The sequence below is a fragment of the Leucoraja erinacea genome, chromosome 10 (genome assembly GCF_028641065.1).
Source record: "Leucoraja erinacea ecotype New England chromosome 10, Leri_hhj_1, whole genome shotgun sequence".
Lineage (NCBI taxonomy): Eukaryota > Metazoa > Chordata > Chondrichthyes > Rajiformes > Rajidae > Leucoraja > Leucoraja erinaceus.
Genome location: NC_073386.1, coordinates 45771757 through 45795792, shown reverse-complemented (window position 1 = coordinate 45795792; position 24036 = coordinate 45771757). Strand labels below are relative to the sequence as shown.

The 24036-nt window shown below is 40.2% G+C and overlaps 1 protein-coding gene across 2 annotated transcripts; it reads left to right on the top strand.

Moving 5' to 3' along the window:
- The first annotated feature begins 991 nt into the window (after window positions 1-991).
- On the top strand, window positions 992-23990 carry gorab (golgin, rab6-interacting). 2 transcript variants are annotated; one of them, XM_055642114.1, is made up of 5 exons: window positions 992-1187; window positions 15725-16157; window positions 17242-17343; window positions 18204-18344; window positions 21671-23990. In XM_055642114.1, the coding sequence occupies exons 1-5, from the start codon at window positions 1130-1132 to the stop codon at window positions 22122-22124; spliced, it is 1188 nt and encodes a 395-aa protein (XP_055498089.1). In that variant the 5' UTR covers window positions 992-1129; the 3' UTR covers window positions 22125-23990. The 2 variants fall into 2 exon arrangements, with proteins under 2 accessions (XP_055498089.1, XP_055498090.1); XM_055642115.1 differs by having other exon boundaries at window positions 993-1187; window positions 15725-16091.
- The last annotated feature ends 46 nt before the right edge of the window (window positions 23991-24036 follow it).

Genomic DNA, 24036 nt, shown 5'->3' with positions numbered 1-24036 from the left:
AAAATGGTTAGCCACTGGGAGATCCAGGCCATGACGAACCAAGCATAATTGTTCAGCGAAACAGTCGCTGAGTCTACGCTTGGTTTACACGACGTAAAGGAGGGTGAAATGTCCAATCCGAGACATCGTCTTTCTATTTCCTCCAGAGATGCTGCCAGTCTCGCCGAAGTCCTCCAACATTTTGTGTTTTGCTTGATTCCATCATCTTCATTCACGTGTAACCGAAGGGCCAAAATGATGGGCCAGGTTCTTAGTTCTAATCTGTCACTACATTTCATGCAATTATTCAGTTGCTTTTGAGCAGCGAAATATATCACACACAAAAATCAGCCTGTATGTGTCTCTAAAGTCCTAACATGTCCTAAATATAAAGTATTGGGCGTAGTGGTAGAATTGTTGCCTTAAAGCGCCAGTGACATAAAAGCAGTATTACAACAGCGCCAGAGCCCCAGGTTCAATCCTGACTATGGGTGCTGTCTCTATGGACTTTGTACGTTCTCCCCGTGAGTTTTCTCCGAGTGCAACGGTTTCCTCCCACACTCCAAAGAGGTACAGGTTTGTAGGACACTTGGCTTCGGTAAAATTGTAAATTGTCCCTAGTGTGCGTAGGATGGTGTAAGTGTACGGGGTTCGATGGTCGGTGGGCTGAAGGGCCTGTTTCTGCGCTGTATCTCTGAACTAAAACTAAACTCAGCGGGTCGGGCAGCATCCGTGGAGGGAGATGGACGTTGGTTGGGTCACTCCTACACTCTTAAGCTTTTCAATTAAATGTTCTCAGCATTTAAAATAAAAATAAAAAAAACACCTTTGCAAACTGTCAACTGACCTTCCGACAGTATAATTAGTTTGAACAAACCGTGCAAAGTTTCCTGACAACTCCTGTAAAATGCACCGGTCAGGTGATCAGCGCCAACCGCCGCGCTGGGTCACGTGCCTCTCCTGGGGCAGGAGGCGCGCGCGCACCACCAAGCAACTGCGCATGCGCAGCAGGTCCGGTGCCACGCACTCGGCGTCCTGCACACGCGTGCGCATTGCGTTGGCTCAGAACCAGTAGGCCTCGGTACAGCCTCACCACTCCACACATTTGCACCGGCAGTTTTTCCCTCTTTAGAATCACTGTGTGGGAAGTATGGCTGGTTGGGCAGGATTTTCTGACGAGGAGGTGACGCGAATGAAGCAATTGAAAGGTAAAAATGTGCATTGAATGCGCGAGTTCGCTAATCTGTGAATGAGCATTGCTGACGTCCTTAATGTTTCACCCATGGGCTTTCCAATTAATGCACCTCCCTGGGCCTGAGTTGCTCCAAGAGAGAACGACGATTTCGGTTATATTGTCATCTTTCTCTTACCCCACAAAAATAAAGTAAACCCATCGATGTTAAAGCTCTAATTGTTCGGCTCTTAGCGGATTGCCTCAAGGAGTAGAAAGGTCTAAGCATCTAATGTTAGAAGGAAATAGTTTGCACTTATTTCTGTAGTGCCATTGTTTCAAGATGCCCTGCACGATACGAGTTACTCGATCGTACAGAAAATACGGCAACCCATATGTAGTGCTTTTTTTTTCAATTTCAGTCATATTTTAAAGTAACACTTTTTTCCAGCTGCTCAAGATTTCAGTTTTTTTTAAGGTCAAAATCACATGATTTCGTTTAAAATGGGTTAAAAACATTAGCACTGCAGGATGACGTGAATGCAGATCTTATTTGTAAATATATTTGCGAGGTTTCTTCGCTTGGTCTTGCTCTAATATTGCTTTTAAACCTAGAAGTATAGGGTGGTTGCACATAAGGTCATCGGGTCAAAGGGTGTGATGCATGGAGTAGCTCAATCCAGAAGGCAAGACAATTTCTGGCATACACTAGTAACACATGCAACACATATGTTCTTACCTGTTAAAAGCTGCCAAAATGGTAAATTTTTGCGCTGTATAAAATTGTGGAAATAGGGGTAACTGAGTGAAAACCGCCAAAATCACTACTGCTCAATGACTTGCGAAAGAGCAGCATGCCAGCGGATTGAGCGCAAGTCCTGTCCCAAGACCGCCCGGGGCTGGAGGGTGACTGAGCGCTCTGAACCAAATGCTCTAGTATCTTTGCTCTGAACTCAAGCACCAAGGTGTAAGCAGCCAAAGGAGTGCATCCCTCAGAACATCCCCCCCCCCCCCCCCCCCCCAGGGTCAGTGCTGTCCGCCACATCTCCCCTTGTGTGGCCGCACTGTCACACAAGGGGCCGGGTGGAGCGGGGCCGCGGCTCTGGGTGCACACACACACACCCCCGACCCCCCAGCATCGACCCCGTCAACTGCAGCCGAGTTGGGGACAGTCTGGTCCCTCCGTCCACCCAGAGTCACTGACCGCGCTGCACCAGCACCCTGACCCCACCCCGAGGCTGTCATAGGGAGAACATAGATTGCTAAGGATTTGGACACGCTCGAGGCAGGAAACATGTTCCCAATGTTGGGGGAGTCCAGAGCCAGGGGCCACAGTTTAAGAATAAGGAGTAAGCCATTTAGAACGGAGACAAGGATACACCTTTTCTCACCGAGAGTGGTGAGTCCGTGGAATTCTCTGCCTCAGAGGGCGGCGGAGGCAGGTTCTCTGGATGCTTTCAAGAGCGAGCTAGATAGGGGAGAAGGCAGGAACGAGGTACTGATTGGGGATGATCAGCCATGATCACATTGAATGGCGGTGCTGGCTCGAAGGACTGAATGGCCTACTCCTGCACCTATTGTCTATTGCATGAATTCCATACAGACAGCACCCATAGTTAGGATTGAACCTGGGGCTCTGGCACTGTAGTAACACTGCTTTTATGTCACTGTGCCGCCCTGACAATATATGACAATAAACTAAACAGATCTGACATTACAATGGAATGTGCAAGCTGATAAGTTGAGTGAAAATTGCAGTTTGACGTCAAATTATTTGTAATATATCGATGCATGTCAGGCAATTGATGCATATTAGAGTTATACAGAGACCACCAATCTTTTGTTTGTGAATTCCCTTCTAGTTGTTAAGTAGTGTCAGTAAACTTGCTTTGCAGACGATCTAATACTTTGGTTGTGAAAATAACAAGAAATTTAGTGTAATTAGGCTAAATGGTTGTTTTTAAATCTTGATTGATTCATTGATGTCCTTCACAAAAGGCCCTATAACATTTAGCTTTGTGTCCCTGCTTCTTGAAAATGTCAATGACGTTTGTTGCCATGGAGTTGGGTAATAAATTAAAAAACCTCCAACTGTATTGTGCCTTTCATTACCCCCCCAAAAAAGCCAAATGAAGTACTTGGTCACAGGTGGTAGGGCCTTGTTTGTTAGTTGTCCGTATACTGTTTTATTTTTATATATAAATCACAGCAAAAAGATTCTGGCTCTGACAGCATCGGCACTGCACCAAGATGTCACCTACGATAATGTATTCAAGCTGCAGATTAGCGTTTAAGTTCATGACATTCTGTTAGGGAATTGGTGAATCCTTAAAAAATTATGGGGTGAGAGGAATGTCCTCCCGGATTGAATAGTTGTCTTGTGTCTACTGTTTGTGGGTAAGTGTGTCTGTTTAGTGTTCAGCCATGAGCGAATGGCGGTGCGGGCTCGATGGACCTGGTGGTCTGCTCTCGCACCTACTTTCTATGTTTCTATGTTTTGGTTATGACACAGGTTATGACCCATTTGGTCTATTTTGTGTCTGGAGTGAAAACGAGCAGCCCAGCCATATCACATCTACAAATGTTTGGCATAAAGCCTGCATGTCATGGCTTCCCAAGTACACTTCTTTCTTTTTAAATATTTTTTTTGTTTACAATCCTTTCCCTATTCCTACAACACCACCCCTTCCTCACTGTCCACTTCCAGAGAATATTGCCATTCTCTAATCCTACCAAGCCCTGTGCCCATTTTTTGAAAGAGAAATAGGCTTTTCCTTTGCCTCATCTGATCCAAAAAGAAAAACCATGGCATCTGAACCTCCTTGTGTCTACACTATTCCAAGTTGGGCAATTCCCTAAAATCGATTCTACACTCTCCAGTGTAATCGCACCTCAACCTTTTTTAACCAATGGATTAAGTTTCGTTGAATCATGGAATTACTTTTTTTTAATGAGTGATGTAGCATTTTCCCTCTTCTCCCCTTCCTCATTGAATCAATTACTCAAAATCGTGGATCTTGATGCCTGTTTCGTTGAACCAGCTGCTTATGAACAGCTTTCTTCTTATATACCCAAATTAAGCCACTTGTGATTGTGCAATGTCCATTAAATTTCCACACAATTTTCATTGTTTTATGGAGACCAACACAGATTCCTGAGTCTAACCTTGTGAAGTAATGATTAGAGAGGTAAATTTGGTCGAAAAAGAAAAGGCAGTATGCGCAAAGTCTAGGGAGATAAAACCTAACAGGACCTTTGAGGAGTATAATAAAAGTAGGGAATTAGGAGAGCTAAAATAGGCCATGAAATGTCCTTGGTAAATTGGATTAAGGAGAATCCCAACGCATTTGATATCTCTCGCTTGTCTATCTATCTACATTTAAAACTCTGTGTGTGTCTAGCTGTGTGTGTTTCTGACTTGTGGCTGCCAGCCTTTGATTCGTTGCTACGCCAACACCCGACCCACAAACGCCCTGATTTTTTCCATTTCGGTAGAGATTTCAGTTTTCATTCCAAGTATCCACTCATTAAATTTTGTCGTGTTTATGTACACATTTTGAATAAAATCCTTCTTTCCCCCCCCCCCCCCCACTCACTCATTTTGTCGCCTCCTGCTTGCCAGCGACCATAACGGCTGCTGGTGCCCGCATCTCGCCTCAAAGACGCCATTTAAAAACAGACGCTCTGCTGATTCCTGAGCCGCTTGAGTTGGAATACCACGTCTCCCGTGGGGGCTACGGGTAGAGAACGGCTGCGTTGGGGGAGCAGTCCCAACGGGTCTGCACTTGGTCTAGTATATTACTAAAACTCATCTTGGACAATTAATTGGACATACAATTTTGGACCCACCTTACTCACCATTGTCCCGTGATGCAAATGAAACAAGTTTTGTTCAGATTGATGGTATATTTTACAAGTTATTAACATTTTAAACTTTACAACAAACACGTTAAAAAAAAAACACTTTTCCACTTGCCCTGCCCGTCGTTACAATGGGATCCCGAATTTCAAGGGGCGCTGGTGTCTTGAAGAGCTTTATGGTGATTCCCATCAGCTTCATCGGTGCTCAGAGAGAGGAGAACAAGGATCTGAACATGTTTTAAACAATTCATCAGAACGGAAATGAATGCCACAGTTCTGTAGTTGTGGATGTGGCAGCGATAGTAGAAGCGTACCCAGTCCCATTTTATTTTCTAAGGCCAAAAGACACCATTAAGTAATTTTTTTAAAGTTTCTGGTGATGTCAGTTGCAGAAGAAATATGAGTGAAAACAATAGCCTATATTAGATATTTTTTACTTGACCAGGCAGCTAACATTTCATTGAATCACATTGCAACAGTATTAAGCTGTACTGTACGAAAGTGTCAAGAGAGAGTTTATTGCCATGTGTCCCAGATAGGACTATGAAATTGTCCTGCATTAAATATATTGCCATGACCTTTTGATTAATCCATAACGTTTTAATCCTAAAGGGAGAAATCACTGTTCAAATTGAATTACAGGTTTTCAATATAATTAACAATGTTGCAAGATATAACTGGTCTCGTTTGGCTGTATAGAGAAGTGCATGGATATTTTTGAAGCAAAAAAATGTGGGGGGCGGGGTTTAAAGCTGTTTATTTAAACTGCATCTTTCCTGGACAATGCAGTGTTTTAAGGAGTCAACATGATTTGGAATTACAAAATAAAATAGTTCAAAACTCTTAATTATATGTATTATAATTGACATAGATTACTAAGGCAGCATTCAGATGAAGTCAACCAGAAAAAAAAGCTTAATTCGACTGAAGAAGAGTCTGTGCAAATCCAATCTTTTGAACACTATGGAATAGGTTTATGCTTTTGTGGGAGAAATACATTTGTTTCTAAAAGAGTTGACTTGTGCAAACCATGCCCACATTAGTAAGGATTAATAGTTCATGATACCTATAGACTTCCTGTTCATGTGTTTCTGCGTGTTGAAAGTCTGGCATCAAATCATGGGTGGGGAGATTGGGTGCCAGTCTGTCTGTCTCCCATCTTGCTACCTGAGTTCCAATTTAAGTATTTCTTAAGGTCTTAGCGACATCATGGCTCTGCGGTATAATAAATAATAGAAAGGTAGTGTAGCAAAATCAAGAAACTTAAGCCAGCCACTGTTTATCTTGATGCAAGCAGGTTTTGTTAAATGCTCATAGTTTGAACATAAGCATTATTCATTTAGACAAGTGTATTTTCAAAGGAGTCACCAGGCTGGCACATACTCCAAAACTGCCTGAATTATAAATCAGAAATAAAACAACTGCATTTTTGTTGATAATGTGTAGTACATTCACTTAATTTAGCATTAAGATGGGAAAACATAAGGTTGCTGCTGAGCTCTTTCCTGAAAAGTCATTAAAATGTTTAAAACTGTTAAAACTGGGTTGAGGGAATTCAGTCTTTATAGAATCACTGGATTGAATAAAGCAAACAGATTCTGAAAGTGTGCGACAAATCATTTCATTCAGTGGTTAAAATATAATGGATATTTTCTAGTGTTGAGATCAATAATATTGTTTTGGTTATTTTTAACAAAAGAATCTTGAATGTAAGCAGAAAATGCTGGGTACTTCAAAAGAGGTGGCATCTTTGGAAAAATAAACAGTTACCGTTTCAATTCCAAGAATCTTTGTCAGAACTGGAAAGAGTTTTTAAAATAAGTAACTTGTAAGTTGCAGAGGAGGTGGGGAGGAATGTTCAAAACAAATAGAATATCTGATAAGATGAGGACAGGTCAAATGAGTACAGCAGTTAGAAGGTACACAAAAATGCTGGAGAAACTCAGCGGGTGAGGCAGCATCTATGGAGCGAAGGAAATAGGTGACGTTTCGGGTCGAGACCCTTCTTCAGCCGTTAGAGGCCGATTTATGCCACCTTGCCTGATTGTGAAGCTGATAGCAGGTCACTCTATTCCAATGGAGAAAGAAACATTGAGCTAAAATCACAGGGTTAGGGCTAGTTTCCTCAATTTGGAGATCTAAACCCCAAAAAGGTTGTAACATACTCAATATTCTTCCAAATGTAACTTAAATTTATATTATTATTTTAAAACAGATATGCCTCTTTTACTTCAGTTTATATGAGGTAATGCAACATTTTTGGGTTAAATTTATTTGTCAATTATACATTCTTGATTTAATCTAGTTGCATTTTGAAACTGATCACTGCTTTCCAAGAGGCGCACAGAATTGAAAATTGTGAAATGCTAAATGTTACCTTTAATGAGGCAATATTTACCTTGGTTAAATTCTGTTCCAGCCATTGCTCCTTAAACTTTTTTTTCTTGGCATCTGTTCATATGACATAAAGATTCACTTCAACTCTTATCCAAACTAGACACAACAGGCTGGATGGCAGCATCTCTTGGAGAGAAGAAATGGGTGACGTTCCGGGTCGAGGCCCTTCTTCAGACTATCCTAATCCTTATCCTAACTAACTCATCCTAATTGCTTCAAATTCCTTTCTTCTGTCTTACTTTTCTTCCACAAATTTGGAGCTTCCATAATATAGTAGTGCTGCAAATCCATCTTACATCATGCTGCACTTTTTGTCTTTGGTACTATAGATTCCAAATCTTGACACCCAAGGCAATTCCACATGCCAATTATTGCAAATATAAAGTAAACATTTGGATTTTGGCCAATCTGGAAGTTTAACATTTTAAGAATATTTTTACATGGTTCAGTGGTTCAATTTTGATAATGTACCGACAAGAAATGTAAGTTCTAATTGCTTATCAGAAGCAGAAATCATAATCTCTTCCATCTGTGAAACATTGAGAAATGGACAAAGACTACCTGTCAAAAGAGAATGGAAGCAAGAAGGCAGGAAATTATAAGGTGGCTAGAGAGATCTAGTTGAGGATGTGAATGACAATAAAATGGGAATACGCAAGTGTTTGGTAAATAGTTTCTGACAGGAGTAGCAGGGTGGAGATGAGTTTAAGGTGCATATTTACAATACAGACAATTCAACCCATCTGATGATTATGCATTGTTTAAGCATCTGGTCATCTTTTGTTTGTCATTCTTGGTAGGGTTGTGCATATTTCTTCCTCCCACACACCCATGTACAATCATTTCAATGGGGGGGGGGGGGGAGGGGGTTCAAACCAACAGTATTTGACATATTTTGAGTATGTAGGCAAAGAAAGATGAATAAATCCATCTTGTCCGACAGCTTGAGAGGTGAACTGATGTTTTGAAAGGTCTGTCTAAGTACACTTCTTGTGGATCTACTCCAATGGTGAGAGAAGTAAGATAGTTACACATGCAGATATAGAAATATACAATTATTAGTAATACATGGTCTAAATACATTTCAGTTGATCTGGCCCTGATGTGTTGAACTGGCTTTCAAACTTTAACATCATTCATCGTGCGCCTTTTTTTTTTGTCTTTGCTCACCTCGCAATAAAAGAATGGATTAATAATCAACGTCAAATTTTATTAATCTTGTTTGCAATTTCTTTGTGGAAATTATAATATACGACAATGGTATCCGTAATCATGATGTCGCTCATAATTATTGAGGACCTCAGGTCAAACTTGTTGATTTGTAAAGAACATGCTCAGAAAGAAGGCACCTCAGCTGATAACCAAAGCGAAAATGTTACATAAAAATGTTAAATGTTTGGGTGCCAATTAGTTTCACATCTGAACAGATCATATGTATGCAAGTGCTTGAATTAGCAGCGTAATTCCTCTCTCAAGAAGGCTTCCAGGAGACCAAACTTGTTTAATTGTACGGTTGTGTTAAGTTGCTTCTAAGCAAGGCAGATTTTTTTATTTAATAAGTAATTAGAACTAAGAACCTAATATCAAGATAAGGGAGACATGAAACTGGGTCCATGTGTTTGTGTGTGTGTGTACTTGTTGGTGTGTATGTATACACACTGGACTTTTTCTCCCGTTTATCATATTGTTTACAGTGTACTATGTTTACATATTCTGTTGTGTTGCACAAGTAAGAATTTAACGATTCTATCTGGAACATATGACAATAAAACACTCTTGACTCTTAAGGTATAACCTTGAGTCTCAATTGGTTCATGTTGAATTGTGGTGTCCAAATACAGTTTAAGTAATTCAATTAATATTCAAGAATCGAGTGTGTTATTGTCATATGTCCCATATAGTTACAATGATCACTTTAAATATAATTGGGACATCAAATGTCCAATCTACTTCAATGAGTGATGTTGTACTTTCCTACCTTTTAGTTGGGGTAGTTCTGTAAGCTACATGTGCTGTGTGTCCATTTGCCATGATGTCTTAGACCTATAACCGAGTTCGGTATTCCGACTGCACATGCCCAGGTCATAGCCACTAGCTATAAAACAGTCTCGGCAACGTTGGTGGTGCACTGTGTGCAGGCTTGTGTTTCGTTCAGGTTCGGGGTCAGCTGTCCGTCGCCGCAGACGCTGTTGGGCTGTCCCTGTCCCCTACCTGGTGTCCCGTCCCTGTCCGGGGTGGCCCTGGGCTGCCGGGGCGGCCCCAGACGTGCAGCAGCTGCCTCCAGCTCGGCTCTGCCTATCCCGCCGGGTTGTCCGGCAGCCCTCCACCTCCACCCCTCCTTCCCTCAGTCCAACACTGAGATCCTGCTGAAGATGGGCAGCCGCCAGCTGCTGGAGTCGTCCTGGTCGGAGAGGGAGTCTGCGACAGGCTCCTGCCGGCCATGGGCAGGCCGGGCGCCCACTGTTGCTGTCGGCAGCAGCAACCTCCTCCCCCTCCCTTGCCCAGCCCCAAGCTCAGTCCAGGCCAGCTCCAAGTTGGGGCTGAAGGTGCAGCCCAGTCTAGCACCGGACTGCGCCCAGGCTGGCACTCTGGCACGGGCGAGGCCGGGGCCCTCGCTCCACCTCGTGGTGTGGATTAAGTGGCAGTGGGTATCGTAGGAGCAGAAGCCGGTGGTGTGCAAGGTACGGCGGCTGAGGGAGCTCGTCGCAGCCAGGCTGTGGGCCAACTGGCAGTTGTCGCCGTAGTGGCCCATCTGGTTCCTCTGCAGTTGGAGTGGGGCCGTGCTGGAGTTGACACTGGCTGTGGGGGTCTGTGGGCCTGGGGCAGCTGGTGTCATTGATCCAGGCTGTCGGTTGGCCCAGCGGGAGAGGCGGAGACGAGCTAGGGTTGGCGCTAGGAATACCGAACTGGACAGTCCTGTTTCAACCACCAGATGTCATCAGTTGGCCTAGTTGACACTGTAATGATTTCCTGAAGATATCAGGTTGCACTCTTAATATTCTATCAGAATATCTTCTGAAGAATGAGAGCTGAAATAAAATAGCTGATTCATCTACATCCTGAAAATCTCATTCAAGTATTGGTTTGGTTTAAAAGATGGGTGATCATCAGTCCTTGATAATGCAACTTGTAAGATAAAGAGCAAGCAACAAATTTCATACCATTCTTATCCACCAGTTGCTAAGTGGATCAGCAACAATCATGCAATTCTTGGAGGATACTTTACAAGTTACCATTGTTTATTTAAAACTTCCAGAACGCTTAAACATTTAAGATTTTCTTCACTCCCCTATTCATCTTCAAAATAAGTAAAATTCTCTAGCTCTTATAGGTATTTCAGATGTGATTACTTCAATAACAATCTGTGTTCACAGGTGGAAAGTGTTTCTTTTAAATATCCACTGCTGCCCAGATATTTTAAGTGTCATTTGCCAACTGTATCAGACATCTATATAAAACATATGAAAAGATGCAACTTGAATGTCGAACCTTGTGACTATATAACACATAGCAGGTGTTAATTGATAAAAAAAAAAGCTTCCCCATACCCCTGCATGCAGAACTTACTGTGTCCTGGCATTATATTAGTGATGACTAAGTTGGTCTTTGTTCCATTCCTACTCCCACCATTTATTCCAATCCTACGCCTACTATTTTAATGGAAACTGGATTTTCCTATTAAACTATTTTATGAGAGAGACTAACATTAATTTCAGAAATGTCAAGTTCATTTTTATCACTTTGTATCTGCTGCACGATTTAGAACTAAAATCTCATAATTGACATTCTTTAATAGATGTTGTATTTCTTTCGCATTTCCACACTTAATGGGTGCAAATGTGCTATTAGGTTTGAGAGAGGAATAGCACCAAATAGACTGGACTAGACTAAGAATTTAAGGCTTCAACTAGGTAAAAGCTTAGGCAGCATCTGAGGCAAAAAAGAGACGCAGTTAATGTTTCCGGGTGTTCTTATGAAAGGTGCATGTGAAACATGGACTCTATTAGAGGGGAAGTGAACGTTAATATGAGAGCGACAAGGAGACCGCACAAGAAAATATAAGCTGCCAACATAACTGGGAATCCAAATGTGATCTTATGGACATAGAAGTTGTCAAAGGGGACTACATGGAGAAGTGGGATTATTAAAGGTAAAAATGGAAACTTGTACAAGATCCCAAATTAATGTTTTCCATTTATCTTCATAAGGGAAGAAAGTTCATAAGGGAGGAAAGCTTCCAAAGTAATGGTGAAAAACAAGATAGTTGAGACACAGCATACTTTAAAGTTAATAGCATAAACAAATTAGAACAGTTGGTTTAACTTAAGGTAGTTAAGTTAGCGGGACTGGGTCCCATTCTGAAACTTTGAGGAAAGTATAGGAGCTCTAACCATTATTTTCCAAATATCTTGGGATTTACGAGATGCCAGGAAATGATGAGCAGTGCATATTGTTCAATAAAATGGAGCAAGCATAAGACCAGCAACGGCAGGCCAGTTGGATTAATCTTGATGTTGGGGAGGTTTTTAAAAAAATATCAGCCTGGGACAAGAGTAACTCATCTGGAGGAAAATAGATTAGGGCAAACTCTGTTCAACCAATTCAATAGAATTATTGGATGCCACAAAAAATAGAATTGAGGTTGATATCGTCAATGACAGACAAACAAACGGTAGGCTTTTGACAAAAGTCTTAGCAGCAAATTTGAATAAAAGCATGACTTTGAGCAGTGAAAGCATGACTATAAAGTTGATCAATTAATAGAAACAAGAGTCAGATTCAGATTCAATTTTAATTGTCATTGTCAGTGTACAGTACAGAGACAACGAAATGCATTAGAGACAACAAAATGTTGTGATGAATGGATGTTTTATGGACGGGGGGGGGAAGGTGAGCAGGATTTCAAACCCTCAAATATGAGGTCTTGGACATTTTCCTTTCAGAGTATGACCCCAGCATGGAACATCAGGCCATTGCCTCCAGGTGGTCACTGACTTCATTTCCTCAGGAAATCTTCTCAACAGTGCCTCGAGCCAATGTTCTACAGTCTGCTTCTGCTTCGTCCCCAAAATCTGCAGGCATGACCACCTCAATCACCTTACTCTTGCCACACCAAACTTGTTACTAACTTGACTCCCTCCTTTCTTACCTGGTTCAGTCCCTTATCCATGTATCCATGACACCTCTGATGCCACCGACCATTTTGACAGTCTGTTCTGAATCAACTTCACTGTGGACATCCAGCTCCTCCAGTACCCCACCTCCAACACCCTCATTTACCACCTGAACGTATACTAGCACCAAACAAAATTTCCTTCAGCTCCACTCACTTTCTCCAGATTATTAGTACGGTTGTGTAAACTGGTATTTACACAGCATGGTTCAGTCTATCCCTACCTCTTTCTGGGATACAAGAACCAATTTCAAGTCGCGTTGAGTTTAACGTCATACGCACAAGTATGGTGATGGACAAGTACAATGACAATTTTGCTTGAAGCAGCATCTCCAGCAGATAGACAATGTGCAAAACCATAAATTGTACATACATTATGTAAGAAAAAAGACAGCAAAAACAATATATTAGTGGAAAACACTTAAACAAACCCATGGTAGTGCAAGAGCTGCTCAGTAATATGTTGTTGAGGTGAAAATAGGATTGTACTACATGGTTCAGACTGGAGGAAAAAGGGGTCCTGACCCAAACCGTCACTTGTGCATTTTCTCCACAGGTGCAGCCTGACTTGCTGGGTTGCTCCAGCACTTTCAGTTTCAATTCAAGAGCATTATAGTTGAAGGAAAGTCACTATTTCTGAACCTGGTTATGTGTGACCACCCGCCAAATGGTAACTGTGTGAACGGCATGGCCAAGATGGTGGGAATCCTTGATAATTGATTATTCAGCCTTTAGGCAACTCCTCACACAGATGCTTTTGATGGCTGTTGCTGTGATGAACTGGGCTGAGTACCACTCTCTTCAGCATCTTAGGTTGTGTGCCATGCCAGGGCATGATGCAACCAGTCAAGATACTTTCTATAGTACATCTGTAGACATACCAAATCTCTTTAATCACCTTCTCCATGATTACATCTATATGCTGGGCCCAGCACATGTTTTCCAAGATATTAGCACCCCAAATTTTGAACCTGCCAACTCCCCACTGCCGAACAACCAATGAAAACTGGCACGTGGTCTCCAGACTTCCCTTTCTGAAGTGAATGGTTACTTCCTTGGTTTTGTGACATTGAGTGAGAGGTTGTTGTTGTGGCACCACTCAACCAGGAGTTTTATATCTCTCTCTCAACTATTTTTCCAGAAAAAAACTTAAATTGTGTTGCTGCCAATTTCCACCCTGCTCTCACTTTCACATGTTCCTGATATGATTCTTCCCTTCACAAATTTCTCTCTCCATCTCAGTGGGGAATTGGTTGCCATATCTATTACAAACCCCAGAGTGATTTTGATTATACTTCCTCCCATCCTGTTTCCTGTAAGGATTCCATTGCATTCTCCCAATTTTTCAATTTCCGTTGTATCTGCCCTTGTGATTAAACTTCCCATACAGGTACCTCTGTTTGTTGCCTTTAAAATAGTTCCCAAAGCCATTGCTTATCTATTTCCCGAATCTTCAGTCTTCCCTCTATCCATTTTACCGAGAACAAGGATAGTGCTCACCTTGCATCAAATAGTTTGCATATTTAATGATCATCTTTTGCAATTTGAATCAAAATCAACAAGGTTTCACTCCCTCAGTGTTCCAACAAAGCCCAATGTAAGCTTGAGGAATAGCATCTCTTCCATCTAAGCACACTACAGCTTTCAAGACTCTATCAAGTTCAATAATTTCCAAAAACTGTAAACAGACTTGGTAATTATGCAATAAATGTATCCATTTGTAATATATTAACTTTATCGTTCAACAGCCACTGTTTAATCTGGGCATTTCCAGCATTCTTTTTGTTTCGGTATCAGCTCTATCCTGCATTTCACAACTTTAGCCTGTCCATTTTTATTATCTCTAGATGCCCTTACTACTCAACTAACCAAGCAACTCTACCAACATTGGAATCATGTAGGCAACTCTGTCTTCACCATATTAGAGATATATTCTCATTTTCAATCTTTCCGTAATATAAAACTAACTTGTTTTCTCACTTGCACAGTTTCAGCTTGAAAAAATAATTTGACCTGCTAACAAAATGTTCAGTTTTTTTAATCTAAGATTGTGTATGTACATGTTTATAAGTATAAACATTTTAAACGAGGTCGGTGAGCTGCAGGCACAATTAACCATGTGGTTTATGGTGTTTTGACAATAACAGAGACTTGGCTGGTATTGAACTGGCCTGGGCAGGCAGTTCTGAGAATTGTGGCCAGAGTGAGTGGAATAGAATGGAATACTTTATTGTCACATGTGACAAGGCACAGTGAAATTCTTTGCTTGCATACCCAAGGTATACAAATAGCCGCCACATAAACGTCACTGACAAAGTTACAAAGTAGCCCCAGCCGGCTCCTCCTTTGTTCTTTCCCCCACCTCCCCTTCTCCCACCGGGTTGCAGGTTGTTGATAGGGACTGGCAGCACATACTCTTTGATCACAGAGTGCTCAGATCCTCGTCTGTCTCACACCTCCTGCTGGATGGGACGTTAGCTCATCTCTCAACTTGGCTACATTGCTCTCCCCAGCCTTTGTTAACAAGTTTTATGATCACTGGCTCCACTGGAAAAATAACCACCCAAACCTCTCCACATAGCTATGGAGCAAATCCTTGTTTAACCGTGCCAATGGAAGGCAGGATATTTAGTCAGATTCGCAGTGCAGCAGCGTTGAGTAGCACACAATAACTCCTTTTGGCGCTGAGTTTTTTTTTTACTACTTTCATTCCTGAGGACAGTCTGAGCAATGTATCAACGTAGAGTGAATTAAAGGTGGAACCGACGTGCTTTTAACAAGACAAGATATTAATCTGCTGTTCATCATGAGTTTGGGATTTGCCTCCAAACACATAATTGGTCCAACAACTCATTGGGAACTTGTTTCTTTATCTTTTTTTCCACAACAGCACGTATATTCTCCAGGATCTTTTTGATATTTCTTAATATCGTGACCAAATTGAATAATAAAGGTTTTACCTCCAATGTGCTGGACACATGAAGCTTTGAACAGTTTACTCTTCTGTTAAATTAAGAATGTATTTTGAATGGTAATTAAAGTTATCGCTGTGTTTAGTTAATTATGGCAGCCATGTGAGTTATCATCGACTTTGGGTCACACAGTATGGAATCATTTTTTTAATAAAATAATTAATTTTCCAGATCCTTTGATCTCAGAAAAGGCAGAAAAACTTGGACGAACACCATCAACAAACAAAAGTCGTCAGCAACTCCAAAGGGAAAGGGCATTGAACCAACATAGCCACAGAACAAATGGACAAAATGAAGTTCCTTTCATCCTTCCAGAACAACAACTGTCCAAAACAAAGATGAATCTTCCAAAAGCTACAGAGCTACCAGCATCTGAGCTGGGACCAAAGCCAAATGTAGAAGAGGCTAATAAACAATTATCTACAACTGAGGAAAGCTGTAAGAAAGAAACCGACAACCCTGGAGCCAAAGCATCATGTATATTCCAGGATTCTACAATTAAAGAACTCTCAACAGTACAGATCAAAGGGATGGAATTGTTAGTAAGTCTAGAACTAACTATTGGAAATGGTGCTTCATTATTTATGCAGCCATCTTGGCAATGGTGAGATTCAATGCCTCCCACCCCTTCGGAAAGTAATCAGAAACATGCCAATGAACCATATATTCTGCCTAACTCTATATAGAAACAGGAGTTGACCTTCAGCCTCTTGAGCCTTTTCTACCATTCAGTTAGCCCACATATCATTATCTTGATTTTGTTTAAGGGACCTTGGTTCCTTAAAATTTGTATAAATCTATAATCTCATTTGGAATTCTGGATTAATCTATCCTGAAATAGGCCATTTCTACCATTTTTCATGTAGAAGTAGTCTTTGATTTTCGTCTTATGCAGCCTTGATCTAATATGAAGATTGTTTCTCTCTCTCTCCCCCCCCCCCCTCCATGTTCTGAACTAACACTTGAGGACCTATATACCCAAACATATTGTTATAAATACCTAATTTAGATTGCCCCATAAGCTTCTCTCTGCTTGCTAATGCACACCTGATGTTTGCAACCTGTGTTAGTGTTATTTAGATAATTTTAGTGGAAAATAGTACAAAATTGCTAAAGCATGGCTGACTAGTTTGCAATAACGAAAAGGCTGGTAATAAAAGATAATATTTTGATGACTTCAGAATTAAGGGACAGAAGTTTAGGGACATGACTTCGGAATTAAGGGACATAAGTTTAAGGGTAATATGAGGGGGAACTTCTTTACGCAGAGAGTGGTGGCGGTGTGGAATGAGCTCCCAGTGGAAGTGGTGGAGGCAGGTTCATTGGTATCATTTAAAAATAAATTGGATAGGCATATGGATGAGAAGGGAATGGAGGGTTATGGTATGAGTGCAGGCAGGTGGGACTAAGGGGGGAAAAAAATTTGTTCGGCATGGACTTGTAGGGCCGAGATGGCCTGTTTCCGTGCTGTAATTGTTATATGGTTATATCCACATAGATAAAAATAACACGCTGCTGGATCTTCCCTAACAGCAGGCGTGTTTTTTTGGGTTTTTTTAAGTATGATCATGTGTAACATATTTGATTTTGTTACTGGTTATGAACAACCGGCTATCTTGTATTTATTCTTTTATAGGCACTCAATTGGACCTCTATAATGTTGCTTCAATATTATTGTTTATCTGCAGGCGCGAGAGATCACGGCTGGAACAACTGCAACTAGAACAGCGAGTAATGGAAGAGAAGAATAAACGCAAGAAAGCACTTTTGTCAAAGGCCATTGCAGAAAGGTGAGGGTGTGGCGGGGGCTCACAGGAGTCCAGCCAAAAACTAGTCGGACACGAGTTGTGTGCACTAGACGTGTTTATTATTCACCAACACAGCTCCCTACTCCTCACCTGGCACGGGCGTTGCCCGGCCTTAAATACCCACTCGCGTACCGACCCCGTGCCTCCCCCACCAAGACGCCGCCCTGCCCTCCAGAGCCGATGGTTCGTTGTGACCTTGGGTTGTCACCAGGTGTCGCCACAAGGGATATTATTGACATCCAACCCTCATTAATTTTGGACTACATGCTTGCTGAATCAAAATCCAATAACGCTTCATGTACCAGAATTTGACCTATTATGAAGATCGGATTCTAAAGCCCATCATTTATTTGTTCCATGGACGGCACTTAAATATTGCAGTTCATTGAATTCTCAGATCAACAAAGAAATAATTGGGTCACTCTCGGTGACCCCTATATTTGCATGGTTTAGATAAGCTGTACATCTGACCATTCAGACAGTGCTGCAATTCACTGTGAAAGTTCTCATGAAGCATGAGCACTTGCCTATGGTACAGAAGGGAGATTAACAAAATGTATACAAGTGAAGGAGTCTATATATAAGGGAAGGAGTAATTTCCTTCTGATGAGTGGATTGCAAAATGAAAACTAATATGTATTTTTTTTAATCTCATTTGATTTCATGTTGATGTTGGGTATATGTTAATAAATCTAAGAATTTTGAGCACCTGTTAATCTTTCTTTGACAATGTTTTAAAGTTTCTTAGATTAAATTCAAATAGGTTATTTTTGAAAGATGCTGTGACAAGATATCAGTGGCTATATCCCCTATGCCTTCCTGACCAGTTGTTTTGATTCTAGGTCCAAGCGAACCATGGCAGAAACTGTGAAGCTAAAACATATCCAAAAGGAGCTTCAGTGTTTGGATGACTTGTTAGCGAATGGCGTTAATGTTCTCCGGAATCGGATTGAACAGTCCAGCTGGGAATACTTACTGGCTAAGTAAGAATATATATACATATACATTTTAAGTGACAAACCACTGCTAGTTTGATCATCCATCATCCTGGAACAGTTATAATGTCTTATAGTGCTGACCATTTCCGGTAATTGTAGGAAGTGTCATGGTATCAGTAGTTAGCATTTATTTTACTTCAATTCTGAATAAAATTGTATCTTTAATATCGGCTAATTATATTTCCCGTGAACAATTTTCAGTTATTTTCTTATTGGCAATATCAAAAAGTAATTTTCAACTATTGTTGAATCTTGATTTTTGTGTTTTGCCAGAAAATTACATCCAATTTCTATTGCATATTGTTTGAGTCGCCCTAAACATGAACACACTAAATATCTTATCCTGCAATGATTATAGGTTACTAAAATGAATTATCTTAAGTGGATATTTGACAGAGGAGTGAGTTGCATGCTGAATTTTTTTTTAAAAAGCCATGTCACTGTGGTAGAGTTGCTGCCTTACAGCGCCAGAGAACCAGGCTCGATCCTGACTCTGCGTGCTGTCTGTACGGAATTAGTACATTCTTCCTGTGAACGCATGGGTTTTTGCCGGGTGCTCTGGTTCCCTCCTACATTCCAAACACTTGCCGGTTTTAAATTAATTGCATTTTGTAAATTGTCCCTGGTGTATTGGATAAAACTCGTGTGATGGCAATTGCTTGTCAGGGCGAACTTGGTGGGCTGAATGGCCTGTTACCATGCTGTATCTCTATACTAAATTGCAAGTACACTCAAATTTGTAGATATTATCTGGTATGTAACTGAGGAAATTAATTGGGCTTGTAGTGGATTCTGGGTGCAGCCTTTCCCCTGAAATTGAGGTAGAGAAGTCCAGGAAGAGAATACTCAGATAGACCATGTGACAACAAAAGCAGTGTTGAAATTAGAACCAAATGTGAGAATTGTTCTAGTTTGGGGTGAGTGGGAAGCAGCATCAATACAATAGACAATAGATGCAGGAGTAGGCCATTCGGCCCTTCGAGCCAGCACTGCCATTCAATATGATCATGGCTGATCATCCCCAATCAGTATCCCGCTCCTGCCTTCTTCCCATATCCCCCTGACTCCGCTATCTTTAAGAGCCCTATCTATCTCTATCTTGAAAGTATCCAGAGAACCGGCCTCCACCGCCCTCTGAGGCAGAGTATTGCACAGACTCACAACTCTCTGTGAGAAAAAGTGTTTCCTTGTCTCCGTTCTAAATGGCTTACCCCTTATTCTTAAACTGTGGCCCCTGGTTCTGGACTCCCCCAACATCAGGAACATGTTTCCTGCCTCTAGCGTGTCCAAATCCTTAACAATCTTATATGTTTCAATAAGATACCCTCTCATCCTTCTAAACTCCAGAGTGTACAAGCCCAACCGCTCCATTCACTCAGCATATGACAGTCCCGCCATCCCGGGAATTAACCTTGTAAACCTGCGCTGCACTCCCTCAATAGCAAGAATGTCCTTCCTCAAATTAGGGGACCAAAACTGCACACAATACTCCAGGTGTGGTCTCACTAGGGCCCTGTACAATTGCAGAAGGACCTCTTTGCTCCTTTACTCGACTCTTGTTATAAAGGCCATGAACTGATGAACAAGGACCCCCAGATCCCGTTGTACTTCCCCTTTTCCAACTTGATGCCATTTAGATAGTAATCTGCCTTCCTGTTAAAAATAACCACCGGAAAATAAGTGAGAGAGGGAGCCTTTTATGAAACTGATACAGAAAATCAGCATAACTTGATTCTAAAGGGGCTTCCACAGCATCAGATCCATTCTTAGTCACGTGTGACCAAAAATATGAAAAATTGTGGAATGCATATCTTCGAATTCTAAAAGCATTACAGGTATATTGTTTTATGCTGTATAGTATATATGATTCATATTTTTTTTAGTTTATCAAGTGAAATATGTTATGCTGACAATGTTTGTTTAGGGTCAGAGGTCAAATATGACTGGTGACATCACACGGAAGCATTTTTTTCATCTCAGATTTATCTTACAAACTCTTGTGAATTTTAAAAAGCTAATATGTTCATATCTTTAGCAGACATGCATTATAGTTCTGTAGGTAGGAAAATAGCAATGAATAAGATTAATCTCTTACAGTAATTTTTTAATGTATTACTTTATGTGATGCCATTTGGTAACATGTGTGACATTTTGGTTCACTTTCCAAAGAATGGCCCAACAGAGAAAGTAAGTAGTGTTTGGAATCACAGCATGTTCAGATAATTAAAGGAAGGTGGTGGGTGAAGGATACAAGTTGGATCTCTGCTCAAGGAGGAAATGATAGGCTCTGTCTATCCTGGTGGAGGATGGGGGTGTGACATGGACATGAAGAAAATTAGGTAGTGAGTCAAGAAAATAGAAACTGTTAAAGCCAGAAGGGCCATAAATGTGAATGAAGAGAAAACTTGGTCTGAATAGATGTTGCCTGACCCGAGTTTTTAAAAGTTTTGTTTTATTTCAGATTTCAAGAAACAACAGTAATTGGCTTTTACTAGATTTTGAGAAACATCCACTGAAACTTTATATTAAGCATATGTAGTGTATTTCCAAAATAAGTAGCATAAGTAGTGAGAAAAACTATGATTAGCACGTGAGAGGGAAAGGAACAGCAGGATATGAGAGGATGAGAGATAAATGGCAGCAAAGAACTTATGTACAGAAAGACCCTTTACCGTAAGTCTTGAAACTCTCTGTAGGTCTAACCAGTATCCTTTTAAATTATTTCAGATTATACTGTTACAAGAACATTGCATTTATAAAGTCAATAATCTTGGGATTAGAAGAAAGATTTGAGGACTTCCATTTGTTTAACAAGTTACAGTCTGTGTTTGTAATGTCTTTAATGACATTAAGGACTGTATTGGCTCCTTATTTAATAATGAGAGATTTTGTTTATTTGGAAAGATTTTCAAAAACACAAATACCGATGTATTATATATTGTCACAAGTGATTCTAATATAAGGCTGAGTTTCAGATCCTTCTGTATCACTGGAGAACGCAACATAATTTATTTGCAAGATGGGCATTATTATCCCTCGATATTCTGCACAGTGATGGGCAGTCATTTGTACACCAGCTAATGGAACAAAGTTGTGTTAAGTTACTAGAGGCTCAGTGTCCCACAGCAGAGCTAAAAAGTGATTCCCCATCAATTAAGATGATTTTCCTATAACCCAAAGAGGAAGATTGGTAAGGGCTCATTGCAAAATAAATATTCACAGCCCCATTGTATTTCAATGCAACTGTTTTATTGCCTTCAGATGGCATTTCCACAATATTGCCTCATTGTTTGTCCTTTCCTGGCCCTCAGGAAGAGGTATGATAAAGCAGAAGTGGAATATGTTGCAGCTAAGATGGATCTTCACAAGAAGATTGACCAGAAGGAGCAACTGACTGAGCATCTGTGTGCCATAATCCAGCAGAATGAACTACGCAAATCTAAGAAGTTGGAGGAACTGATGCAGCAATTGGAAATGGAGACAGATGAGGAGCAGCTAGAACTAGAGATTGAAGTGGAAAGTATGTTACAGCGTCAAGAACAAGCCAAGGCAACTGATCAGACAAATGCAGGAACTGACAAATCATCACAGCAGAGTATTCAACAGGGTGACAGCAAGAATCAATCACTGGAACAAATTGAAACGGAAACAGAGAGTGCTGTTACTTGTGAAACGGATAGGAAAAATTCAAAGGACAAATTAAAGGAACTGAATTTGAATTGCAGAATTCCAGAGAAGATTGAGACACTTATTGCGATAGCTTGAGTATGTGTGGTGGCATTCCAAAAACACATTTGGGCAAAATTGGTGCTGATTTTCATAATGTTGTAAATCTTTTGGGAAACGGAACCCAAATCATTTCTTCACGTTTTATTCAAATGTTGTATTTGATTATAATATCTTAAGTTTACTAACGGTTCAATCTTTGAACAAAATTTTGGCTTTGGGGTGGAAAATAAATCATAATCGGTAATACCTGTCAGAAGTGTGACCTGTAATTTTTGGCACTTTACAAATTTTTATGCACTTCATAAATTATTTGATCTCACTACGTTTCTGTAAAATATGAAATGTGCAATATAGTTTACCCCCATGACAGTTTATCAAATATAATGACAAATTATTGAGAGTGGCTAGAGGATGTCTCAATTTTATGCAAGTTTTGCTCAAAAATGCAAAAATATACTATTGTCATTTATCACTTTAAGTTTGCATGCATTTTTCTTTATTTTTAATAATATTTCTGGATTATGGTTATTAGAATTTATAAATATGACACAATGCAATTGTTGATGAATGGATTACTAGTTCTGTTAGTTTTATGGAAATTTTAATTTTAACTTGTTGATGTTTAAAAGTGTTACTACCAGTAGTGAATTATGTTTACGGACTTTGTAATAATACACTAAGACATGATCTTTACCATGGGTGCCTTTTTTTATAAAATTCAACCATGTACATTAAACAAATCAGAAAGGAGCACCAGTGAAGTAGGTATTTGAAAATAATGTATTTTATAGAACTTAAAAATACAAATTCTATCAATTCGAATCTTCCAACATATACAAAACATCCCTGGGTTTGTTTTAAGCCTTTTATTTTGGTAATGCAGATAACTTATGATTTTGCATTAGCACCTGTAATCCTCCTTTAATGCGTTGTCATATCATCAATTGTGGTAGCAGGCCGCTGTACCAAAACATATTAACTTGCATTTTGTTCCTCTCCACTGCTTATTGGATCATTCCTTAGACTTAAGTGGATGACAGAACTATGCAGATGGTTGGACATTGTGAACGTGACCTATTGTATTTATGTATGTTCTGAGCTTGCTCATTTAAGAACTTTATTTTTTATTGATGCATTGATTCAAAACTATTCTGTAAATACAAATGACTGGTCCTGCAATTCTTGTAATCTAAAATGTAAATCGCTTTGATCCCAAAGTACAATTGTGTGTTGTTTTTGCCTTTTTTTCCCCAGATTAATTTGGTTTGGCATTGCCAAGTTACAAATATTTGCACAATTATCCTTTGATATTAAAGGAGATCACATTAAATCTAAACTTAGCTTTATCTAATATGCGCACGCAAAATGTATTTGCTTTCCTTCCCACCAAAAACGTTTCAATGTTGGGCTTGAGTCAAGTACTCAACTACTTCGTTTAGGAGTTATTTATCTTACTCACTTATCTTATTTATCTGCACTCTTTTCAAAGTTGTTATTGGTATTTACAATTGAAGATTGAAACAAAACGATCTCCAGATTGACATTCCCGACCGAGAGAAGAATTGCTTATTTTCTGTCAGACAGCCCCTTTTCCTGGCACAGAGCAAGTATGAAACTAAATGGGCTTTATTTTAAAAGTAGGTCTAGAGTGAGTAAAAAGTACATTGGAGTTTGAGTTTCTCTAAATTGGTCTGCATTGGTGCAACCCATTTCAGTGAATGCCTGTTGCAAATTTAATTTAATTATGTTCCAGGGGCTCACTTAACTATTCTTCGATTGTCATTCCAAGCCATTTATTCTCTTCTGATTTCACCACATGGGATCTCTGAGAATTTTGTACACTTGTTTTACAATAGATTTTACTTAGTAACTTGTAATATTCTTAAATAAATTATTTTGCACGCTGATCTTTGATCCTTTGTCTCCATTTAAGGCATGTGGAAAATGG